Source organism: Protopterus annectens, chromosome 3.part1 (genome assembly GCF_019279795.1).
Source record: "Protopterus annectens isolate FY-2018-M chromosome 3.part1, PAN1.0, whole genome shotgun sequence".
NCBI classification, from domain to species: Eukaryota; Metazoa; Chordata; order Ceratodontiformes; family Protopteridae; genus Protopterus; species Protopterus annectens.
In genome coordinates this window covers 1,073,812,363-1,073,837,204 of record NC_056732.1, presented here as the reverse complement: position 1 = coordinate 1,073,837,204, position 24,842 = coordinate 1,073,812,363, and the positions used below count along the sequence as shown (strand labels likewise).

At 40.8% G+C, this 24,842-nt stretch overlaps 1 protein-coding gene across 1 annotated transcript in view; it reads right to left on the bottom strand.

Annotated features, from left to right (window-relative positions):
• Positions 1-24,842, bottom strand: part of MYD88 (MYD88 innate immune signal transduction adaptor) — a 328,345-nt gene that overhangs the window by 32,886 nt on the left and 270,617 nt on the right. The window contains exon 4 of the mRNA XM_044067207.1: positions 19,363-19,454. Within this exon, the coding sequence (XP_043923142.1) occupies positions 19,363-19,454 (92 nt within the window). The remainder of the gene's footprint in view (positions 1-19,362; positions 19,455-24,842) is intronic.

Sequence of the window (24,842 nt, the reverse complement as noted above, 5' to 3'; positions counted from 1 at the left end):
AGGTATAGTTGCATGGCTGAGGCCGTGTGCCAAAGGGTCATGGCGTGCCTGTAGAGAGAATAAGAGTGAGTCCCTCCCTGCTTGTTGATATACCACACCACTTTGGTGTAGTCTGTTTTGATCATTAGAGGTCCCAGGGAGAGTAGGGGTCTGAAGGCTGTCAGGGTGTGCTGAACAGCTAACATCTCTTTTTGGCTGATGTGCAGATGTATTTGATTTGGGCTCCAGTGGCCCTGAATGCACCTGTCATTCAGGTGTGCACCTCAGACATAGTCTGATGAGTCTGTGGTGAGGGTCTGGGCGGCATGGGGTTGTGAGAAGGGAAGTCCCTTGTTGTGGTTGCAAGCTGCTGCCCACCAAAGAAAATCTTTCCTTAGACAAGGTATCATTGGTATGAGAGTTTCCAGGTCTTGAGAGTGTTGACATCAAAGGCTTTTTAGGTACCACTGTAGTTTCCTCATATGCAGTCTGGCATATGATATGAGTAGGATGCAGGAAGCCATGAATCCTAGAGCTTGCAGGATTTTCCTTGTGCTTAACTTCTCTGGTGGCTAGTTGACAGAAGTAGCTTGTCAGGTAGGCTTGTTTTTCCAGAGTAAGGAATGCCATCTGGGATGCTGTGTCCAGGCTTGCTCCCAGGAATACAATATTTTGTGTAGGGACTAGTTTTGATTTCTTTTCATTGATAGTATACCCTAGGGAGGTCACTAGGTCCTTTACAAAAGTCAGGTGCTGTAGCAGCCTTTCCTGACCGTCTGCCTGAATCACGTAATTGTCTAAGTACGGGTAAATTTGAATATTTCTTTGTCTGCAAAAAACAATGGCGGGAGCCAGGCATTTTGTGAAAACTCTGGGAGCAGTGGATAAGCCAAAGGGAAGTGCAGAGAACTGAAAGTGCATAGATCCTGCCCTGAAACATAGGCATTTCCTGCATAATTCCCTGATTGGGATGTGTAGGTAGGCCTCTTTTAGGTCTAGGGTGTCTAACCAAGTATCCTTGGAAAGCACTGGTAGAAGCTGCTGGAGGGTGGGCATTTTGAATTTTGATATCAAAAGAAAGGTGTTTAGAATGGATAGATCGAGGATGGGGTGCCACGTGCCCTCTTTTCTGGGTACCAGGAAGAGTCTGGAGTAGAAACCTTGGGCTATCTGTTCTGCAGGAACATGCTGTATTGCTCTCATGGAGAGCAGGGAAAGGACTTGCTTTTTGGCCTCTGCCCACTGGTTTGGAGGAAGATCTGGGAACCCTTTTGGGGTTGGCGGAATGTGGAAATAAAATTTGTATCCCTGGGACACTATGTTGAGGACTCATCGGTTGTTGGTAATAGTAGCCCAGTTGCTTGCGTGGAAGGAGAGTTTTCCTCCTAGGGGCAAAAGAAGGTGGGCAGAGGTAAGGGGTGGAGGTATAAAGTCATTGTGAGTTCTTACCATAAGAGGGTGGCTTTGCACTCCCTGTTTTTGAAGAGGAGTAACTCCATTGCTTAGATCTCTGCTTCTCCTGGGTCTGGGCTGAGCTGGCCTGGAGGGGGCAGGAAAGGACCAGTGCTTGGAGGGGCAATGCCTACTGAACCTCAGAGGCTAAACCTGTAAGAAGTCTGTCTGCACAGATTTAGCTTTTTCTTCCATCTTTTTTAAGACCTTTTCTGCCTTGGTGCCAAATAAGTTGTCTCTGTTCAATGGTGTGTCCAACAATTTGAATTTCACATGATCTGGCAAGGCCTGTTCCTTAAGCCAAGCATGCCTTCTAAGGATAGAACTAGTGACTGCTGCCCTGCAAGATGCTTCTAGGGCGTCAAAGCCACATTGCAAGGTGTGCTTAGTTACTTGACTTGCAGAATGCATTAGCTCTTGTAATTCTTTATTTTCTGCACAAGCTGGAAAGGAAGATATTTTTTGTTTGAGGAGTTCCATGGTATGCTGCTGATATTTCAGCACGTGGAACTGACAATTTACTGCTCTAATAGCAAGAGTAGCAGAGGTGTATACCTTTATACCCCAACTGTCTAAAGCTTGGGAATTCCCATCTGAAGGGGTGGGATTCTTAGCTGAAGTTGCTTTAATTCCTTTAGGCCCTTGAGAGATGACCTCTGGGTCAGCAGTGGGATTTTTGAAAAGAAATTTGTGAGAGTCAGAGACTCTGTAATACCAATCAGGTTTCCTGGGAGCAGGAGGAAGGGTGTCAGGAGTCAAACTGGATTCCATAAAAACATCATCTACAACATCCAGGACAGGAGGAATGGCCAAAGGTCTCTGCTGTGGTAATTCTAAGAATTCCCAGAGTCTCTTTTTTGACTGAGGATAGTCTTGACATTCCCATTGGAAATGCTCCCTTAAAGTATGAAGGGTTTCCCCAAATGAAAAATTCGGAGAAGCAGAAGGAATGGATTCCTCTGCATCAGAATCCTCATAAGCAGAGAGGAGTTGCATATCTTCATATTCAGCTGCATCACAGTAATCGGACTCCTGTTCAGATAAAACTACAGGGGACAAGTCTCTTTTTCTTTTGGAAGGGGTAGCCTGGCTTCCCCTAATAAGCATAATAAGGTCTTCTGCCATTTTAAGCATTATAGATTGAGGCAAGGAAGCAGGTGCCTGAGCTTGGGTCGTCGTTTTTTTGGGTGTAGTTCATACCCTGGGCCTTAGAAACTCAGTAGTTTTAGAAAGAACTGAAGACGTGAAAGAAGTCGTCAGTCTGTGTCGAGTATCGGTAGTGCGAAGTACTTCCTCAGAAACTGGTGCCTGCTCAGTGGCTCCGGACCCATCCAAGGTAGAGACAGCCGCAGGATCCTTACACGAAGAGTCTCGCTGCATACTGGACTCCGAAAGGGTCTCAGTAGCGGCCTGCGAATCCACAGAAGCAGGCATCAGGGCTGCGAAAGCGCCTCACTGAGGACCGGAGAACTGACGACTAGCTTAGCGGAAGCGTTGTTGGCAGTTTTAGACCTGTGCGGTCTCTGTCGTTATCCTTACGTTTTTTCATAAGATCGAAGTCGGATGGCTTACAGAAGCCATATCGGAATTCGATGACTGAGAGCAAAAATATCTAGCTACAATAAGGGCCCGATGACGTATAGTTCTGGCGTTGAACAAAGCACAAAAGCGACAGCGGGGGACATCGTGGTCTGGGCCTAAACAGGTGATGCAGTAAGAATGGAAGTCTCGGTGTGGTATTTGCTTTCCACAGGTGAGACAATTGTTAACTTTTTCGGATGTCGGTTAGAGCAAGAAAAAAAGGATCTCCAACGGGGTACTTAGCTTTAGAAGACTTCAACTTCAATTCGGAAATGCAAACTCAAGTAGTGGCCAACGACACTAGTGCGGACTGCTTCTGCTTCTGACTCCTCGGCAAGAAAGACTGATGTAATGGTGTTGGCTGCCTGATTTTATACCACTGACGACCTGATGTCAGTCCTGGAGCAACGGGCAACCGACGCAGAAAAACTAAGCCTCTGGTATTCGGGCCGACTGAGGGCTACCCCTGGCAGGATAACCCAAATGTGATGACTGCAACAGTGAAACATGAAGAACATCTGTAAAGACTCTCCTATTCACTTAGCTCCGCAAATTCCACCAATAAAATAACTCTTAATACAAAACAGGTGCTATGTAGAAAGCTAACTTTAAACAGCACCCTGAGTTGCCAAGGTTCTTATCACTATGTTGGAAATTACTACTTGAATTATGCCGAATATCCCGTATCTCTTAACTCCACAAATATTCAATTACTGAGGCCACATTCTTAATCTACCAGAGTTTCACAGGTTCAAAGGCAAGTACTAGGCAATCAGTATGAAGACTATTACAAGCCTAGCCAAAAAAAAAACTTAATCCAATGGGACTAACTGAAACAGTTAAGAAGGTCACTCATACTAGCAACCCAAGGTGCAACTGCATCATCATCATCATCTTCTTCACATTTTCTCATGGTCAAGGTGTCATATTAACTGTCACCATCTCTCTGGATTCAATGCCACACTCCTGTCATCTTCAACACTCGAGCCTTACTGTCACAGATTTTCTCTCTCACAATCCATTCACCTCTTGGTTGGACACCCTTGTTTCCTCTTACTTTCTTCTTGTCTGTCCCAAATCATCTTCATCATATTGTCTTATGCTTTTCTGCACATGTGCCCAAACCACAATAATCTGTTCTCTCTGATCTTTAATAGGAACTACTTTGACTTTCTCTCTTATGTCCTCATTTCTTCATCTGTCCCACAATATGCAGCCTACCACCCTTCGCAGGCGCTTCATTTCCATCACCTCTAGCTTTCTTATCTGTTCTGCCTTTAATACCTAGTTATCTGCATCATACAATAGTAGTGGCTGCACCACTGTTTGTACACCTTACTTTTCAGCTTATTTGGCATTCTTCTATCGTAGACTACACCTGACACTCTGCCAGTTGGCTGCAGCCCCTCTGATTCTAGCTTTGACCTCTTCATTCAGATTTCCCTTCTCCTCAACCACCCCTCCCAGATACTTGAAACTATTAACCTGTTCCACTATCTTCCCTTCTATCTCAATTCTCAACTTCTGATTTCCCAAATTTGCTGCCATTACCACTGTCTTATCTGTACTTGCCTTCATCTCATGTACCTTCAGTTTTGCATTACATCCCCCTATCCTTTGCTGAAGTTCTTGCTCAGAGTTTACCTGTAATGCCACATCATTGGTGCTGACCGATGTTTCTTTTTTGGGGATAAACTCTTGGCTAGGCTTGTAAGGGCCCTAGGGCCATTAGCCTAGTAACCTCCTATGATCATCTACATACAGCAAATTTGCTGATCTGTCCCCTTCGACCCGTTTGCTAATGTAATCCATCACCAGTAAGAACAGCAGTGGGCTCTGAGCTGAACCCTGATGCACACCCACTCCCACTGGGGACCCCTCTGAGAGACCGAACACTGTTCGTACTTGAGTCATTGGGTCCTTGTATATAGCCTGCATTGATTCTACCAATACTTCTGGGACTCTGAACCATTGCAGTACTGCCCAAATCAGCTTTCTGGGACCTTATCATATGCTTTTTCCAAGTTTAGGAAAGCCCAGCTGGACGCTTTCCTCATCTCTAGCTTCTTCTCAACTTTCTATCTCACTGCAAATATTGGGTCAGTTGTGCTGCATCCTGATCTGAATCCAAACTGTTCATCTCCCATCATACTTTCTACTACTCTGCGCACCCCTTTATCAATCACCCTCTCCAGAACTTGCATGCAGTGTGGAAGGAGTTTAATATACATGGACTGCCCACAGTTGTGGATGTCCCTAGATGTCCCTTTTGTTCCTGTAACTGCATAACAACATATTTTGCGCAAATGTTTGGTAAGCCTTCCCATCTAGGAAAAAATGAATCCATTTCACATGAAACTCCCACAAACTAATACGCAGGCAGTATACACTAAAGCAAGTTGCACACTTATGCTTCTTAAGGATCTGGACTCTAAAAGCTGATTAATACAACTGGATCAGGTCACTACACTAAGGTACAAGGTATGGAGAGGGTCCGTCTCCTCTACCCCAACCATCGTCGTTCTCCAACTTGTTCTGCCCTATATATTTACACTCCTCCTCTGCCTACTCTTCTGCCTATTCAATAAAAAGGTGGCCCTGGACCCTGCAAACACACATGAAGCTATTTCAGTCCTGATGCTAATGTTGCCAACCTCTGCGTTGCTGGTCAGTGTTCTTCAAATTGCTAATTCCTCACATTCTCCTTGATTAACTATCAAGAGGACAGCACCTTACTTTTTGCTGACTGACTGCTCCACTTGCGTTCTTTCTTGCTAAACACTTTTTCCAACTCAGCTTGCAGTCTTTCAGAAGAAAAAAAAATATTTCTATCCAACTAGTACAATAAAGACTTTAATACATTAAAAATATTACTACAAATATAACAATGTTCTTCACAAAAACAAAGACATACCAAGATGCAGCAACATTCACCACAATTACGGTCACATCTTTAACAATATGACAGTACTGACTCATGATGCAGCATGGAATTATTACAAAGCCCCTGAAACTGCCCACATAAAATCCTGCAATATTTGTAATAAGACCACTCTTTGTCACTGCTGGTTAAATTCTTAAAAATGACATGTTCGCTATTACAGCATGCTTGGTCATGACAAACAAAGCAAAGGCAGTGGAAGTATGCAATCATTTACCCCAATTAAGATCTTGTTCATTATATTATACTCAAGTGCCTCTTCTGAGCAAACAGACTCTCTTCTCATACCTGTAAAAAATCAACAAAATAGAAACCTAACTCTAGGTTGTCCACACATCCATCTAGATTCCCCAAAAAGAACAGCAAAGGACTTCTTTTCAGGTAACACTACCAATGTAAGAAGCAAGCCAATAGTTTTCAGCAATTTTAACACAAAATGGAGTTTCACCCTTGACTCGTATCGTCATCCACACTCTACTTTCATGTTCTTGACTTAGCAAACAATATATAATAGTCCGTAATTGTTTGTGTCCTTTTTGAGTATAAGCAAGCAAAATTTCACTCCCTTCCATGGATCACATATGATGTTAAAGTACAACCAAACAAGGTAAAACATTAACAATATGCTACCTAGCAAGATCAACTGAGAACTTCCAAAAGTTTAAAAAACTAAGAAACAGATTAAAGTCAACACTTTACAAAAACCAATTCAACTTATAAAACTTGAAAGACATTTTCAAATTCTACATAAAACGTTTATAACACAGGCAAGGCCAAGACAATTCATTGTATCAGTCCCCATAAACTAATGCTATTACTCTATTCTGCTGCTACTATTATTTATCAGTTCATAGGTCGTTGCTATGGATGCAGTCCGGGAGCTAATCAACATGCCTAGCCCAAATTACCAATTTCAGCAAAGCATTGTCTTGTATGAAGACTGAGGGAATCAAGCCCTGTACCCCAGCATGTGCCTTGTTACCACCTCACAGTTTGAATCCTCTTTGCCAACTACCAGAAGTCAAAAACACACATACTCTTATAAAGCTTGTTAAACAAAGGACTGCCAAACACTAATTTAACAAGCACATGTAATTAATCTCCAGCCATTATAAAATAATAATTTAAGTAGGTTGATATACCCATAATTTAAAAAATGCAAAGTTCTAATATGTATGTGGAATAAATTCAACAGATTAATTATACATAAACCACGCATACCTATGCGTACCTAAAGATACAAGCCAAACTTATAACACTGACTAAATACTCCAGTCACTATTACTATTAGTGCTATCATCCTGAACAATTTATTTCAACTTCTTTCTCACTACATGTCCCCCAGTTCTGTCAATTCATCTGTTACTTTTCCTCAACGATCACACTATGGCACCTCTCCATTTTTAAAATTACCTTCCTCTTCTGTTCAGATTGTTCAGAAATTAATAAAAACCTGAAGCCTTCTTTTCTTGCATCTCACTTGTTTACTATGGAATATCTAAAAATAGCTGCAAATCCTCTCGCATTCCAAGTCTCCTATCATTATCACCCACTCTATTCAAGAACGCACATCTCCTACAAACCTGGAAAACAGTCATGACATCAACTCTACAAAACGATAGCTCATCTTGCCAGCTTAGTAATTTCTTCCCAATTTCCATCATGTTTGCACTCTCAAAGGTCCTTGAAAATGCATCCGTCTCAAACTCAACTGTCTATCTTTTTAAATAAAATATCCTTGTAGATTACCATCAAAGTTTTTGTCTGGGTCATGGAAAAAAAAGCCCTCTGTGCCATGTGTGTGTTCTCAAATTCTGCACTCTGCTGGTTCACCAGCTCTCTTTACAGCAGGCAACAAATTCTGAAACAGGCAAAATGTTGCTATCAGACTGACTCAGGGTATCACTGCACTTCACCGTCTTTGAGAATGGCACACCTAAGAACTGTGGTCTTGCCAAAATAATACAATATTATCATATGCTCATCTCCAAATGCACTTCAACAAGATTCAGTACTGCATTTCAGAATCAGGTCGTATCTTAAATACAACCACACCCAGGCCACATGTTTTCTTCATTCAGTCTCTGCATGTACCACTGGATTTTATACTTTCAAGCTCAACATCTGAAATTTGATGTACATGTCACAATGGCTACTGAAAGCTAATCAAAGGCTAGGACTTCTACACACAACCAATTTTTGATCAACTAAGCTACAGGACGCTCGTCTAGAGGAGGACTTCTTCCAAACTGCACCTCTACAGCCTGGCTTCCATCTTCACTGTATTTGTTGTCCCCTCTTGAGGAATCCTGCAACAGAATAGCAAGATTTAATGTGGGCTATGCTTCCAGAGCTCATGAATCTTTCTCACTCCAGTCCTTGAACTGGCCTCAATTCCTTTAGTACCTTAAATGATTGAACTACAGCTTGTCAGCATTAAATGTTCTTTAGCTGCCACCACATCACATGGTACACACTAAACTCTTAACTGATTATATGAACTCGGCTGTAGTTTTTAAACTCTCAAATAGTCTCCTATCTATCTTGTGGCAGCTTCCATTCAAAATGAGTTTCATTAAAGCTACCGTCTCTCCTTTCTTTAATTCCTGTTCTGTGGACATGAGTCTATGTCTTTTTATTGAAGGTTCATTACTGTGAAACTTTGTACATCGAACCTTAAACTTTGAACATTCACTTCCGCGAATGTTCAGTTTAACAAATTACTTTCCCAGGGAAAGTATTGAATTGACCAGCATTCGGACCATCCCACAAAGCACAGTATTTTAAACCCACCCAAGTACGGAGCTGTACCCGCACACCTCCCAACTGTATATACTTACTATGAGATTGTACTACAGTGGGGAAAAGGGCAAATTTCTGATGCTGGTGTGTGTACACACACACGCACCGACACAAACACAATGTGCAATAAAAAAGGAAATTTAAATTTTTGAGTTCATACAGTGGTGAAGAAAGGGAAATATACAGCACATACTAATGCCAACACTGTAATCTCCCAAATAACTCTATAATGTGGCTTTGTAGCACTAAAACAGATTATATTTCCATAAAAAGCTTTGCTACTTATAAACACTGCCCCAAGGCATAGAAGGATGAGGCAACCCATATTCACTAAGCATCACAGGCAGTGGAAAGGCAAGGCAGAAGGAGATGCCAGCTCAACCCTTGTGAGGAGAAGAAGGGTGTTCCAGCTCAATGCACTGATAAAATCTACTGGAAGAGACTAGCAGTCCTGTGCTGGATGAGAAGTGCATTACTTAACCAGGGAGATATCTGGCAACAACTGTGGAACCTGCAAACTGCTTGCGAGAATGGGATTCAGGGAAGTCCATGGAACTGGCAGACTGGCCCCCTCCCTACCACCTGGAGCTTTCCTGATGGGAATAAGTGGGCCAGAGAGCTGTCACTCCACCCAGGAGTGCCTGACTCTTGCCTTATATGATGTTCAAATGAGCTAATGGAGAACAGGTAGGGCAGCCACTAGGCAAATCCCAGCACAGGCAGAGTAGCAACTTGGCAAATCACAGCACAGGTAGGGCAGCAACTGGCAAATCACAGCACAGGTGTAGGGCAGTAATTGGGTGACTGGGGGGGGTACCTTGTTCTGTATGACCTTTCAGGCATTATGGTGACTGCCAAACATGTGAACTGATGACATCAATGGGGCTAAAGAAGCAGTTATAACAGCTATTATCCTCTTTAGCAATCCCACCTTCCTTGGGACATCTGTACAAACCCAGTATAAAAGATCATGCCATATTTAGTTCTTTCTTGTACCTCAGAGATCAAAGTACAACCCCTTAAAACACAGGGGCTCATACCACGGCATTCTCCTTGGAGACAACCATGGCAGTCATTACGAAAGTGTGGATCTCTTAAGGCAGCATGGACAAAGGAGGCCTAGGGTCCTGAATGAGGGAAAGGGCCTGGGAGTCCACCCAAATCCTAGGGGATCTATATTATGTCCCCGAAGAGGCGTTCCATCGAATGCCTTTTCATCGACTCCTAAAATGCGAACGGTCATAACAGGGAACGGCCACATCAGTAATTTCTTTCCCTGGGAAAGAAATCGCTTGGCCAGCCTTCTTAGTTTGCCATTTTCCCCACTGTAGTGCAATCTCAGAGTTGGTATATATAGTTAACGGGACGTGGGGGCACAGTCCCCCATGTTGGGGGGTGTGGGGGGGGGAAAGAGTCCCGCACTTTGTAATGTTTGTAGTGATGTGTTCTTCTTTTTAGGGAAAGAAATCACTGATGCAGCCGTTCACTGTTATGACAGTTTGTGTTTTAAGGGATGATGAAAAGGCATTCGAAGGAATGCCTGTTCGAGAATATAATATAGACCCAATCCTAGGATGCCTCTAAGAAAGGAAGAGGGGAGGGAGGGAACTGGCACTGCAACAGTGATCCTTCTCAAACTATGACTATGTTAAGTTTCTCGCAGAACTATACTATGATCTTTTATATAACTCACTGTTGCAGTCATCACAAGGGAGATAATTTCCAAAGCTTTCCCTCTACAGTGAAGAGTTGCTGGCTAGATCTAGAGAAGACTGAAGGAGTCCCTGCAGAAAGGCAGGCAAATCCCGCACTGGCTCTGGTTAAATGTCTAGTCTACAAGGTCTGGAAAATGTGTGAACCAAGGACAGTGTAAGCTGCCTGATGAGGTCTTGGGTGCTGACCGCCCTAAAAGATGGTAGTCGTAGCTGTGTACAATATGTTCTGACAGGGCCATGTTGCATCTTCTGAGCAGAATATGTAAGGAGTGATCCATTTTGAAATCATTTACTTAAGACACTGCCATCCATCTCTTAGATTTCCTTGATAGAACCAAAAGTTCTATCAGCTGTCTGTGGTTATCGAGAGAGTGTAAAATCCCTCTCCTCTCTGCTTCATGGGTTAAGGAAGAAAACAATTAACTGGATGATTTCTCAAGGGGAACGTCTGTTACACAGTTCATCATGGAGGAGGTGTTTTGCGTGGAAGCTTACCCCTACCTTTGCTGAAGATTATGAAAGGTTCTTTACATATTAATACTTCGAGCTCAGTAATCCTTACTGTAGTAACAGCTTTTCGCAGGGTGGTCTCCCAGTAAGGTATTTGAGGTAGCTACTGGCTCAAAATGGGCTAGGTTAAATTCTCCAGGATGAACTTCTCATCTCAGGCAGCACTAACTTTTTTCCTGGGGAGTCTGAGGTATAGGACACCTTAAGACACCGGTTGAGATGAGGCCAGGATGTCAAAGGGGGCTCAGTGGAACAAACAGACAGAAGTGTCTGAATGTTAAACCTTGACGGATGCATAATTACATCCAGTGGTAAACAAGTCAGACTAATACCAGAGAACCATAGATACTGCAACAGATTTTGGATCGTGGTCCTACCTTTGACAACAGAGGGCAAAAAATATTCCACTTAGGTTCATAGGTGTATACTAGGCTAACAATCACTGAAGCCTTTATAAGCCTAGTCATGCAAACTAAATGTATCCCACAAGTTATTGTGACTTAGAGGTTATTTTAAGGGATCAAAGTTAGGTCATGATTTAATGGCTTTCTCTGTCCATCAAAGACATAGGTGTCAGACCAGGGATCAATTTCTAATTTCCCATCTACTGATCCAGATTGTGCTTGAATGAGGCTAAGAAAGGGCTCTGTTTCACATGGCTAGGAAACGTACTCCAGAGAATGAACAAAGAAAAAAGACCTTGGGTGTTGTCCACAGCTTCAGGCTTCAGACTGTTAAAACACAATTTATTAATCACTTAAAAAGTGAAGCTGACAGGATGTAAACTTCACTAGAATATGGTAAATTGAAAAAAGTTAAGTATCCAAGCAGTTGTCATCCACAGCTTCAAACTTCAGGCTGTTAAAACTCAATTTATTGAAAACATAAAAAGTGAAGCTGACAAAATGCAAGCTTCACTGAGATGTTGAAATAATTAGCCTAGTAATTAACATCCACAACTTCAGGCTTCAAGTTGTTAAAGCACAGTTAATAGATGCTTTGTAAGCAAAGCTGACAAAAACATATACTTCACTGGAGTGTAAAAAGCTGATGAAATTGTCCAAACGATAAGCGCTTTCGGCAGACGCCTTCTTCAGATTGTATAAAAATGTGGTTAGTTCTTCCTGTTTATAAAGAAAACACAATCAAGAGCTGGTAGCTAATTGTCTTTGGTGTTCTTAAAGGCACAGGACAAAAATAAATGTTCAAAGTGGAGATTTGTCTCCTATAATGTAGTTCAATGTTAAAAATGCTAGAATCATGTATTAATGTTTGGTAGGTTTCTTCTAGATTTTAGAACAGGTCTGAAAGGTACTATTGTATTAAGACCTGGGGGTCAATTGGCTCTAAAATTGTTGATCCAAAAGATCTCTCTCAATTCTGTCCTGTTATGGACATCTCCTTCCCTGATGTTTTGGGTGACCACTTCCACTGCTTTGAACAAGAAATTATGCGTAGGATGGACCAATACGTGTGCTGCTAAGGCATTATGTGGAACTTTCTGATCAATGTTTCTGACATGTCGTAGAATACGATCCTTTAATCGTTGGTCAGTTTTACCAAGATAGAAAGCTTGGCACTTGCGACAGGTAGCCAAATAGATAATATGGCTAGTAGTACAATCAGCATAAACATCGAAATGAAAGTTACGTCCAGATACTGGGTGGAGAAAAGTATTACTAGTATCTAAATAAGGACAAGCTTTGCATCAGCAGCACTTAAAAGTACCTTTGCGGTCTGATAGTGGACCACCACGTTTAAAGCCATCTTTATGGTATAATAATCTCTTGATATTCTTTTTATTCTTATAGAGAAACCTGGGTCTCTCTCCAACGATGTTCTTTATTTTATCATCCACTGTCAGAATCGGCCAAAATTTCCTGATCACTTCAGAGACCTGTCGATTGTCTGAACTGTAAGTGAGCATACATCTAAGTTGTTGAGGTGTTGTGTCATTAGACTGTCTTCGTGAAGATTGTTCAGACCTCTCCGAGTAATAAGGTTGACCTCTTTGCTTTCTATAGGTTTGCACCTGTGAAACTGTTGGAAAATTATTTGTGAGTGTTTCATTTTGAACTCAAGGAAGTCAGTGCTGTTGTTAATGAAGCTGACAAAAAGATCCAATTGGTCAATACCTCCTTTCCATAAACAAAAAAAATCATCCACAAATTGCTCATAGTAGACAAGTTCATTCTTCCAGTTATTTCCATCACTGAAGATTGTTTTAAATTACCACTCAGCCAAGACCAAGTTTGAATAATTGTTGGCACATGGAGTTCCCATGGCCACACCCCAGGTTTGCAAATAAAAGGTATCTCCATATATAAAGATGTTATTCTCAAGGACTAATTCCAGCAGAGAACAAAGAGGTTCCGTTGTTAAATTATGTCTAATCAGAAAAGCATGTAAGGCCCTCAGGCCATACTCATGGGTAATCACAGTAAAGAGACTGGTTATATCCATAGTTACAAGTAGAAGGTTATCAAAACCATCCAGAGACTTAACAGTGGAGAACAAGTCTTTTAAGAAGCTGCCTGTATCCTTCAAGACAGTGGTAGCATAAGGCAAAGCTTTCTTGAGTTCATTTTCAACATACATGGATATGGATTCAGTGATCCATCCTCTCCCAGAGACAATGGGACATAAGGGAGGGTCCAAAAGATCTTTATATATCTTAGGTAATCCACCAATGCTGGGAAACATAGGATGAGGTGTTTCAAAAAATTCAAATAAATCTGAAAATGAAACACTCATCCTCAGTCATAGATTTCTTGGATGTCAAGATACATTTACATCCAACTCAAGGTCTCTCTACTGGGGTGCATTGGAAAGAGACCTGGCAAAATCATTTCTTACACAGGCAGAGCATGCATCCAAGACATATTTTTGATAACATCTTTGACAAACAAATCTTAAGAGTCTCAAGACTATGTACTGATGAGGAGGAATTCTTGGAAGCGCAATCCAATCTACGTAGATATTTGAAGGATAGAGCTTATCAGGAAAACAATTTTCCAACAGTTTCACAGGTGCAAACCTATAGAAAGCAAACAGGTCAACCTTATTACTCGGAGAGGTCTGAACAATCTTCACGAAGACAGTCTAATGACACAACACCTCAACAACTTAGATGTATGCTCACTTACAGTTCAGACAATCAACAGGTCTGTGAAGTGATCAGGAAATTTTGGCCGATTCTGACAGCGGATGATAAAATAAAGAACATCGTTGGAGAGAGACCCAGGTTTCTCTACAAGAATAAAAAGAATATCAAGAGATTATTATGCCATAAAGATGGCTTTAAATGTGGTGGTCCACTATCAGACTGCAAAGGTACTTTTAAATGCTGCAGATGCAAAGCTTGTCCTTATTTAGATACTAGTAATACTTTTCTCCACCCAGTATCTGGACGTAACTTTCATTTCGATGTTTATGCTGATTGTACTACTAGCCATATTATCTATTTGGCTACCTGTCGCAAGTGCCAAGCTTTCTATCTTGGTAAAACTGACCAACGATTAAAGGATCATATTCTACGACATGTCAGAGACATTGATCAGAAAGTTCCACATAATGCCTTAGCAGCACACGTATTGGTCCATCCTACGCATAATTTCTTGTTCAAAGCAGTGGAAGTGGTCACCCAAAACATCAGGGAAGGAGATGTCCATAACAGGACAGAATTGAGAGAGATCTTTTGGATCAACAATTTTAGAGCCAATCAACCCCCAGGTCTTAATACAATAGTACCTCTCAGACCTGTTCTAAAATCTAGAAGAAACCTACCAAACATTAATACATGATTCTAGCATTTTTAACATTGAACTACATTATAGGAGACAAATCTCCACTTTGAACATTTATTTTTGTCATGTGCCTTTAAGAACACCAAAGACAATTAGCTACCAGCTCTTGATTGTGTTTCCTTTATAAACAGGAAGAACTAACCACACTTTTATATGATCTGAAGAAGGCATCTGCCGAAAGTGCTTATCGTTTGGACAATTTCATCAGCTTTTTACACTCCAGTGAAGTATATGTTTTTGTCAGCTTTGCTTACAAAGCATCTATTAACTGTGCTTTAACAACTTGAAGCCTGAAGTTGTGGATGTTAATTACTAGGCTAATTATTTCAGCATCTCAGTGAAGCTTGCATTTTGTCAGCTTCACTTTTTAAGTTTTCAATAAATTGAGTTTTAACAGCCTGAAGTTTGATGCTGTGGATGACAACTGCTTGGATTCTTAACTTTTTCAGTTTACCATATTCTAGTGAAGTTTACATCCTGTCAGCTTCACTTTTTAAGCGATTAATAAATTGTGTTTTAACAGTCTGAAGCCTGAAGCTGTGGACGACACCCAAGGTCTTTTTTCTTTGTTCATTTGTCTACCCTCGGTGTCTTTTAGTAGTGGTGAGGAGAATTTATTTCTTGTCTTACTCCAGAGAATGAGGATTCTAGATTGCATTTCCTCAAACTTGGCCTCCAAGCTTCCCTCATTACATTATGCATAAGTAAAAGTGCCCTGAAGTAGCAGGGTGATATCCTTCATGCTGTTAGCTGGAATGTGAACAAGTGTGAGTATACTAAGAACCCCTCCCTTAAGCTGCATCAGGAGATTCATATGCTGAGACAGCAGTAGAATTGGTACAGTTTCTACATTAGAGAACCCAGAAGATGCTCGCAGGTACAGCAAGTGCAATCGGACAAAACACCAATCCTACATTTCCAAAAAGCGGCCAGCATCAAGGTGTATAACACATGCATATATTTTATTGGGTTTGAAATGGTTCCACCAACATCTTACAGGTTTCGGCATCCTGCCTTCTTCAGTGATCTGTGTATCACTGAAGAAGGCAGGATACCGAAACTGGTATGATGTTGGTGGAAGCACTTCAAACCGAATAAAATATATGTGCGCATTATACACCTTGGTGCTGGCCACTTTTTTGAAATACAGTTCCTACATTAACATCTCCGGTGGAAGGGAGAAGTGATGCTGCTTTGGCTAGGAAGAAGCAGCTACTATTATCTCTAGTCTTTCCTTCATTATCATAGAAATTACCCTGAAATGTAAGGAAATGGGAGGGAAATCTCTCAGAAATAGCCCTGCCCAATTAACAAAGAAGGCATCCAATGCCCCAGACTGTTTGCTTCTCCAAGCAACAGACAGTTAAAGCACCAAAGAGGTCTACCTCTGGTACCCCCATCATGGGAGTAAGGTCTAGAAAGGTGCCCCTGCCTAGCACCCAGTTGTTAGAGTCTGCAAAGTCCTACTTAACTGATCTGCTAGGAAATTCTCACGAGACCGGATGCAAGTCACCATCAGGGTGACCTTGGCCTAAGGGGACTCTTCCCAAGCCTGCAATGTCAATCTGCAGAGACAGTAAGAATGAAAGACCCTTGTTTATATACAAAAGTGTGGCATTGTCTGCAATCAAGTGTAGAACTCCTGATTTCTATATCTGCTTGAAGGTTTTGAGATCTGCTATCACAGCCATCATTTCTTCTGGTTTATATTCCTTCTATTTTCTTTACAATTCATGTTTATATTCCTAGCCTTTTCTTTATGGTTTACATAGTTCCTCCTTTCACTGGAGCTCCAGGTTTCCTGAACATTGAGATCCCCACTATAGTCCCAAAATGCAGTGTTTGAGGTGTGCATAATAAAGGTCTGGTTTGAAACGGGTTGTCTGAAAAGCATCAACTGACAGCTCTGCACTTCAACTCACCATTCTGGTTTCCTTATTTATGCAAGGCAAACTGGGATGGTAGTTTCTCTACTAACCATTTGTGCTGCTGTAGCCATTGCTGATTGATGGCCCCTGTTTTGGGGACAGTCATTTGTACACTTCTGAATATAAAGGAACTAGCAGCCCTGTAACATGACAAGGTCACTGTATGAAATAGTACCAGCTGTATTTGTCAGGTACGATGGCTGCTTCCTCACAGGTACCATCAGTTTGACAAATGCCATATAACCAGATGCCCTCAGTGCCATGTTCCTGAAAAATGCAGAAAGGACCTGCAATTTTCTATTGGGGTAAAGGGCTTTCTTCTCTGTAATAGCTAACACTCCAGCCAGGATAGAATGGGTCCTAAGACTGGATGTTTCAGAAACCTGAAAGAGAAACCCAGACTCTGAAAACATTCAAGGGTACATATTATGGGTCTCTGTAGCTTTTACTGGGACTAAGCCTATATGAGGTATTTAACCAGATTGGGGTATATGTGAATCCCCTTGGAACTGCAATGGGCTATCAATGGCACCATGCATTCTGTAAAAACTCTAGGCACAGTAGCTAAACTGAAAGGCATAGCTCTTAACCTTCCATATCCAAAATGAAGAACACTCCTTCTCATAATGTGGAACAATTGGGCAAAATGTGGAACACTTAACAGCCTACTAACAAACTTCAACTAGGAAGCTCACAGAATAGTTAACATGTGATATTTTACTTGTATATTGGTTATTTTAATGAAATAATACAATTCAGCTCTATTTACTATGGATATCAGTAAAAAAAAAATGGTAATACTGAGTGTGTGACAAACCCTTTCAATGTGGAACTTTGAGGAACATGAACTTTTTAGACCCCAAATATGGAACGTTCCTCATGATGAGGTACACTTGACAGCTATGCTGACAGGAAGGCAGTAAAATGGTAATGGCAACACCTCTGCTTTCAATCTGGGGAAACATCTGTGATTCCTCTGCTACGGCTATATGCAGGCAGGAATTCTTTAGATCTACAGTCAAATTCAGCACCAGTGAAGCCAGGAAGAATAATATGGCCTGAACACTAGGCATTTTGAATTTTGCAACCCAAAGGTATTTATTTAGTCTTAACAACTCTAGAACCAGTCTCTCTTGTCCATTTTTTTTCTTTTTACTAACAGCAGCCTTTTGTAAAAATCTGTGGCTTTTTCTCCTCATACAGCCTGTACCCACAGAAGTGTGATCCAGCTATTTAGCAGATATGGTGGCCTACTAATATATTTATCCCTCTCTCCCATCCTTTGTTGATGAAGTCCTGCTAGGCTTCAGGGGAGATCCGAGAAGATACAAAGTAAAATTTGGTCAGAGCATCAGGAAACGTCCCATACTCTTTTCAACATGTGCTGTGCAATCTTTTACATCCACCTAATACACCACCAACTCAAGCAGATAGGAACTCGGTTTAACATGTCGCATGAATGAGATGACTAAATACTTATTTTTGTAGACATACAATTGGAAGATTAACACTCTTCTTATAATGGCCTTTCTACTAAACTGCATGCAAAGAGAACAAGAGGGCATATGTTGTACTTGGGCCCTAAACAGTATACACTTTTTTTTTTACAGGCGCACACACCCAAAAACTTTATCTGGGCAGACATACAAATTGCCTACACATGCAGCACTAAATACCTGTGTAGGGACAGTCTACAGGACACTGAAAAAAATTGTCCCCAGTGCCCAGATTGGAAGAAGAGGTACAATGAGACGCTGGACTGATGAACACAACCGTAGTTCACAAGATACACTCACTGAGTACGGCAAGAAAGGACTAAAGAAGGCTTGGGCTGATGCCACCTCTATTGAGAAGTATGCAGACGTCCCAAGGTAGGTGAAGTAAGCCAAAATGAGTGTGTGTGCTCTAAAAGACTGGCCATCCTCTGGCAGGGATACGTCTTGTGACGACTGCAAGACTGAGTCACAACAAAAAAATAAAGTTGCAAGACTACATTGTTGGGTAATAGCCCCATGAAGATGCTAAGTCTAAGATACCAGAGCTTTTGTGGACCGGTGATTTACATCCTAAATGAGGATTGTGAAGTGTAAATAGAGTACACTCATTGCACAAATTACAACTACTCTTCTATCATACAAGGAAAGCACTGTGGCAAATATGAACAAATTCATAGGCAGCTGTGACAGAATAGGCAAGTTTAGTCATTGTCATCATTAATTTCACCAAAGAACTCTACAGAAAAAAGAAAGCAGACCTAAACAACAGCTCAACTAGCTTCAATAATATAATCATTTCATATATTTGGCAGCCATTTTCTGGATGGGGCAAGGCAGGTTTTGGAAGTCTGAAGATTACTTTTAACAAGTATAAAGACTGTACTTATATACTTAATATCAGCATAACTATAAGCACCTGTATTTCCTTAAATCCCACAAGAACTTGATTTTATAAATATAGTCCTGAAAAATGTTGTTTAGCCATCCTACAATGAAAGCAAAGGTATAAATACAGTGTTTATACGTCAAATGAATAGCATTAATAATCAGTGGTTAAAAGAAAAATGGAATGCTCCACCTATTATTTTATGGCCTTTAACAGATGTTATGCAGTTATCCATAGCTGCACATCAGTTTCTATGTCTACATTACCTGGGCAGAGGCTTAGTGCAAACTTTGTTTGGAAATCACATTCATCACTGTCGAGGTAGTCATCTGAAATGACTACCACCATCCTCTTACACCTGCAAGAATTAAACAAAGTATTTCACTAAAATGGTCTTACTACAAGGCACACAGTTTAATTTTTTCAAGAAAACCAAGATAAACACATGGTCAATGAACCTGCATTAGACAGTACTTTTTACATAACAGTTTGTACCACACCATCAGACAAAAATCCTCACGTGGTATCATCGTTTTTTCAAAACTATGACAGTTAAATCATAATGGAAAATGGAGAGCTTTATATTTATATTTGACTAAAGAAAATTTGCTAAATATTGGAAGGGCAAATTAATGCACTCACTGCAATAAACTACAATTACTTGGGTACTGTACAACGAATGTGCTGTTCATATTCAGTCAGTGCTGTGAAAATATGCAAGTTAACTCATGTTTCTAGAATTTTCATCACAGGACTCTATAAAGAAAGGAAGGAAGTGGAACCACACAGCACTACATTTAAAACTTCTTTCAATAATACAATTGTATCACATATCTGGCAGCCATTTTATGGAAGAATAAGAATTTGTAAAACGGAAGTGGTCACATTCATAAATAAAAGCTTTTCTGCCCCATCCAAATAATTGCTTCTATTTCTGCACATTAGTCAAGCTTGGAAACCGAAGTAACATATTTTAAACTGTTGCACACAGTTTACAATAACTGGTTTAGGAAAAAAAAACAAGAGATAAAATACATTCTTTCTGTTCATTAGGCAGAGTATCGGTGGTCTCTGGACTGAATGTAACAGTTTAAGAAATGCTCATTGGACTATGCAACATTCAAGAGAATGTTATGCGGTTGGTAGAACAAAAGGGTACTTCCCTTCCAGTACTTTCTCCCACTACTCTTCTAAAAACCATAATACTCTAAACTTATAGGAGAATGCCCCTTCTTCTCCTGCACCCCCATCAATCCCCATTTTTATAGACACCTTTACTAAATTGCACCAAAAACTGTAACACAAATACACATACAGTAATATGAAAGAAAAAAAATGACAGTTTTAATGCAGTATATGCATTTCCTTTTTAACAATTAAGATTCACTCTGACATTATATCAGCTGTTCAAGTCATTCCTTTAAACCCCTCTCCTCCTCATGAACATTAATCTGCATGTATTTGTCCCACATATTTCATTTACTTCTGTGTAATTTACTCTCTCCTTTTTCTGTTGATCCCCCATCCAATTCTTTTAACTCCTTTACAACATTCAGTACTTCAATAACAGTTGGTTTATATTTTGAGTTCACTTTTCTAGTAAATGCAGTTTTGGCAGCCAGTAGCATTAAACTTAGCAAGGCACCTTACTATGGCGAGGAAATTTAGACACTTTCTCAACTCAAAAGAATCACTTCCTGAGTTACAAAAATTTGCTCCACCAACATTTCTGCAAAACACTCTGTAGAAAATGTTTAAAATCTGCCAACTCGTTACATTACCAGAACAGAAAAACAATAAACCAAAGCGACTGACCATCTCACAAAGTAATAAGTTTATTCGAATAACTGTAACACTGCAAAGCTTTCAAGTACAAGACTCTTTCTCAATATAACAGTTTAAAACATCAGTTCAGCATTTATACAACAATTTTAAATCACAGCCAGCCTACCAACTGAAACTGATTCAGTAAAGTTTAACCCTTTAATCACCAATAAAACCACGACATAAAAACAATATAAGGACAATATAAAAATTCTCATGTAGCATTAAACAAAAGAATGTTTTAACTTAAGTATAGGATTAATACTATTTATCATATATATATATATATATATATATATATATATATATATATATATATACACACACACTACTGCTGTATGAGAATGCTTATAGTGTGCTTATATATTTTTTTTATTTTTATCAGTGTTAATAAATCGTGTTTGTGCCTAGCCGTGTTGGCCCGGTATCTTATTCTGTCTTCAGTCCCTACTATGGCAGGAAGTCTCTGACTTGCATCCCAAACTTGTGCTTGGCCTCATCCTACTCTATTACCTTTCCCTCCAACGTTATTTGACTCAGTACCTTGGTTCATCTCATCTGTTATAAGCTAATGGACTTTATGAGTGACAGCTCAGATACCACTTTAGAAGGAAAAAGGGGTCAATCTTTATAGAGGCATAGCTCTTGAGAGAGATCAAATGTAGGCATTTGCACATGAAAACCTGGAGCTCTAACAATGTGTTAATCCTGAAGTTATGGCAGAAACAATCTTTACACAGCACTAAAACCCCCAACCCTTGGGTCAATGTCAAGTCTGGGGATGTCAAGATTGGCAGAGTTTGCAGAAGGTGAGTAAATCACTGAAAAAATAGGGAATACCTAGATGGACCTTCTTTCTAAAATTTAAGCATTCTCCTCAATGCAAAAAAGCAAAACTCATCTCTCAGACAGTTGTGTCCCTCTTCCAGTTACCTAAACACTTTCTACAGCTAACTGCATCCCAAGGAGGTGGCTAAAGCAGCTGTTTATGTTGTCAAAAATCAAGGGATTCAATTCCATTAGACCATGGAGTAGAACTAGAACATTATACTGATTGGTGGCCTAAACATGGCAAGTTTCTCTGTGGCAACAGTCCTGTTTTACTTGTTCAGAAAACACTCTGCTACCTTCAACTGTTCAACCTCACCAATACAGGCTCAGGCTTTGCAAGTGACTGTAGAAATTGCAGGACTAGTAAAACTATCCAAACGTTTACAAGGATGATGTGCAGTAGCTTCTTTGTTGGATCAACTGACCTTATCCTAGGCAGTCTTGATATGGGCTTTTACTTCTCTAGCAATGTTCCTGGTGGTAGGCACTGAGCTGATAAGGAAAGCAGAAAAGGGAACCCTCACTTCAGTCTGTGGGCTGAGGTTTACAACCTTATGCAACAGAAGCAGGGTCTGGGAACAGGAAAGATAAAAGAAGGAATAACTGTGAAGCCACTGGCATTGTGAAGCTGGGCTCCGAGTACTCAGGGGCCACAGTAAGCACATCACTAGCTGACTTGGGCCCTTTTCTAAGTAATAGCCAAAAATCTCAGTACACCGAACTCTTGTTCCCATCTACAGGTGGGCTGGCTACCCAATACTGTATCCCATGTACAGAATTACATTTAGGAAGGAGATGTATTGCACCAGATGATTGTTTTCACTTGATAAGAGTACAACTAGACACTACAGACAAGGGAGACTGCAGGGTAAAGTCATGATCAGACTTCAGCTTACAGCCATCAAAGTAGGGATGCACTAGGAGGTTTATCTGCTACAGCGTCTAATACAACACAGCTAACACCTTGGCGAATACCCTCAAAGATGAGGAAAGATCAAAGGTGGCACTATACTGAAAATGCCACCCAAAAAAGCCAAAACAATGGCATTTCTTGTCAAGTTTCTAGGCGCTGATATAACAACATGCATCCATTAAACCTAGCAATTTCATCCAAAGGCACTTTAGAAGCAGTGGTGTCTAAGCATATGAACATGCACATATGCCAAAAGATAAAGATCCACAGTCTACCAAGTCTGTTTGACAGCTGCAAATGTCCTTCCTGTTTCAGCGGCACAGACACTTCTTGCTTTGTTCCAAGCAACTCTTAAACCCTTAAATGGCTTACAATGTGCTGGTGCCTCAGTCAGTATATTGCACATATGTTCGGTGAGAAATTCCCAAGTTAACTTCAGGCATCTCTTTTCCAACTGCTATCCTTGCCCCCTTCCCTCATCCTGTTTGCCTTTTCAACTCCACCCTTACCACTTATCCATAATCAGTGAGACTGTGCCCAACGTGCATCACACTGTTCTCTCCTATTATGCAAGTGTCCAGTTTTTCGAAGCTTTGCTCCTAAACCCAGCTCTAAATGCCCTTCAGTATTATGGTAAAACCACACCATATGCCTTCCAAACAAAAAATCTCTCTGCCTCTAAAGTAACCACTGCTCTATAAAGTACTTCATATCTAACCTTATTAGTGACCTGTAGAACAGAAGGATGAATGAATCCAACATTTTGGAGACCATTCGTGCTATGCAGACCTCAGTGTTAGGGAGTGATTATTATCCCATATCTTTTTCCTTCTCTGTCCTGCTTTAGGTCAACCATCCAAATTTTAGGTTTTCCATGTTTTTCCTCTTCAAAGTACTCAATCTTGTTTAAATTTGCATTAAGTACCTGCTGCAAACCATCCCTCCACAATGCCAGCTGTTTTGGGTCTGTCTGAAGACTGGCTTTCCATCAGCGAGTAACACACAGTTCTTTATATCTTAAACATATAAAGTGAGCCTGTGATACCTGACACTAATACACTTCAAAAGGACTGGTACAAACAATAAATCCAATGTCACTCCACTGCTTAATGATTTATTTTTCTCTCAGTCCGTCCTGTAACAGTGCTCTTCTACTCAGGTCAAGCAGCTACTTTTTCAGCTTAGTTCCTCATATCTAGGGCTACAGCCACAAGATTAGCTTTCCTACTAAGCTCTAGTGACGCTAATACTGAAGTCTAGATGCACCACATCTGCTAGGGTCCCCTTTTATAGATATTGAACCACGGCAAGACATGTGAATATGAATCAAACACAAACTGCTAAGGTCCTTGATTAATTGCAGACTCCAGTCCTTGAGGACCAAAAAAGCAAGAGGAATAAACCCTCCTGCCTATTTCCCTAACAGAAACATTTCTAATGCCACCCCCACCCCCCATGTCTATGAGGAACTGAGACTTTGATGGTAATTGCAGTGAGACTCTAGCTACATGGCATACAGAAGAAAAAAACAGACTGTGCTGCAGATGGCCTGGACTGATCAGTAACCCAGGCACTACAGAAGTCAGAGCAGATAACAGCATTTAATATAGGCTCACCCACCCCTGGACGGTAAAGGAGGTGGTCCACTCCACTCTAATTTTGACAGCCACTGGCTATGTAGGTCTGCAGCATGTGGGGGGTGCATTTGGCTCTACTAAGCTATAATTGCACAGCAGCCTTCTAATGAGGCACATCAAGTCAGCAACCAAGATGGTTTGTCATTTGTAATGTTGGAAAACTGCTTAGAAAAAAAAACAGTGGACATCACTTCAAAAGTAATACGTTTCACAGTAATTGTGCTGAACAAAGATGGTGTGTGTTCATGACGCCTACAGGAATGTTGGGGTATTCAGAGAAGTGCACAGTGACATATCTAAAGATGAGCCACCAAGAGACATTTCCAAAAAAGGGTGATAAAAAGAACCCTTATGAACTGCCCTTTGACGTGTCACAACAGGAAGTTCCTACTATACTGTCATCAGCACTGCAGACCACAGACTCCCCTAAGTACTCAATATTCGGAAGACTGTGCAGAAAAACTGTTAGACATTCAGACAGGTCTTAAACTAGGAAGTATTATTTAAAGTGAAAAGTGCAATCAGATCTGAAAGGTAATAT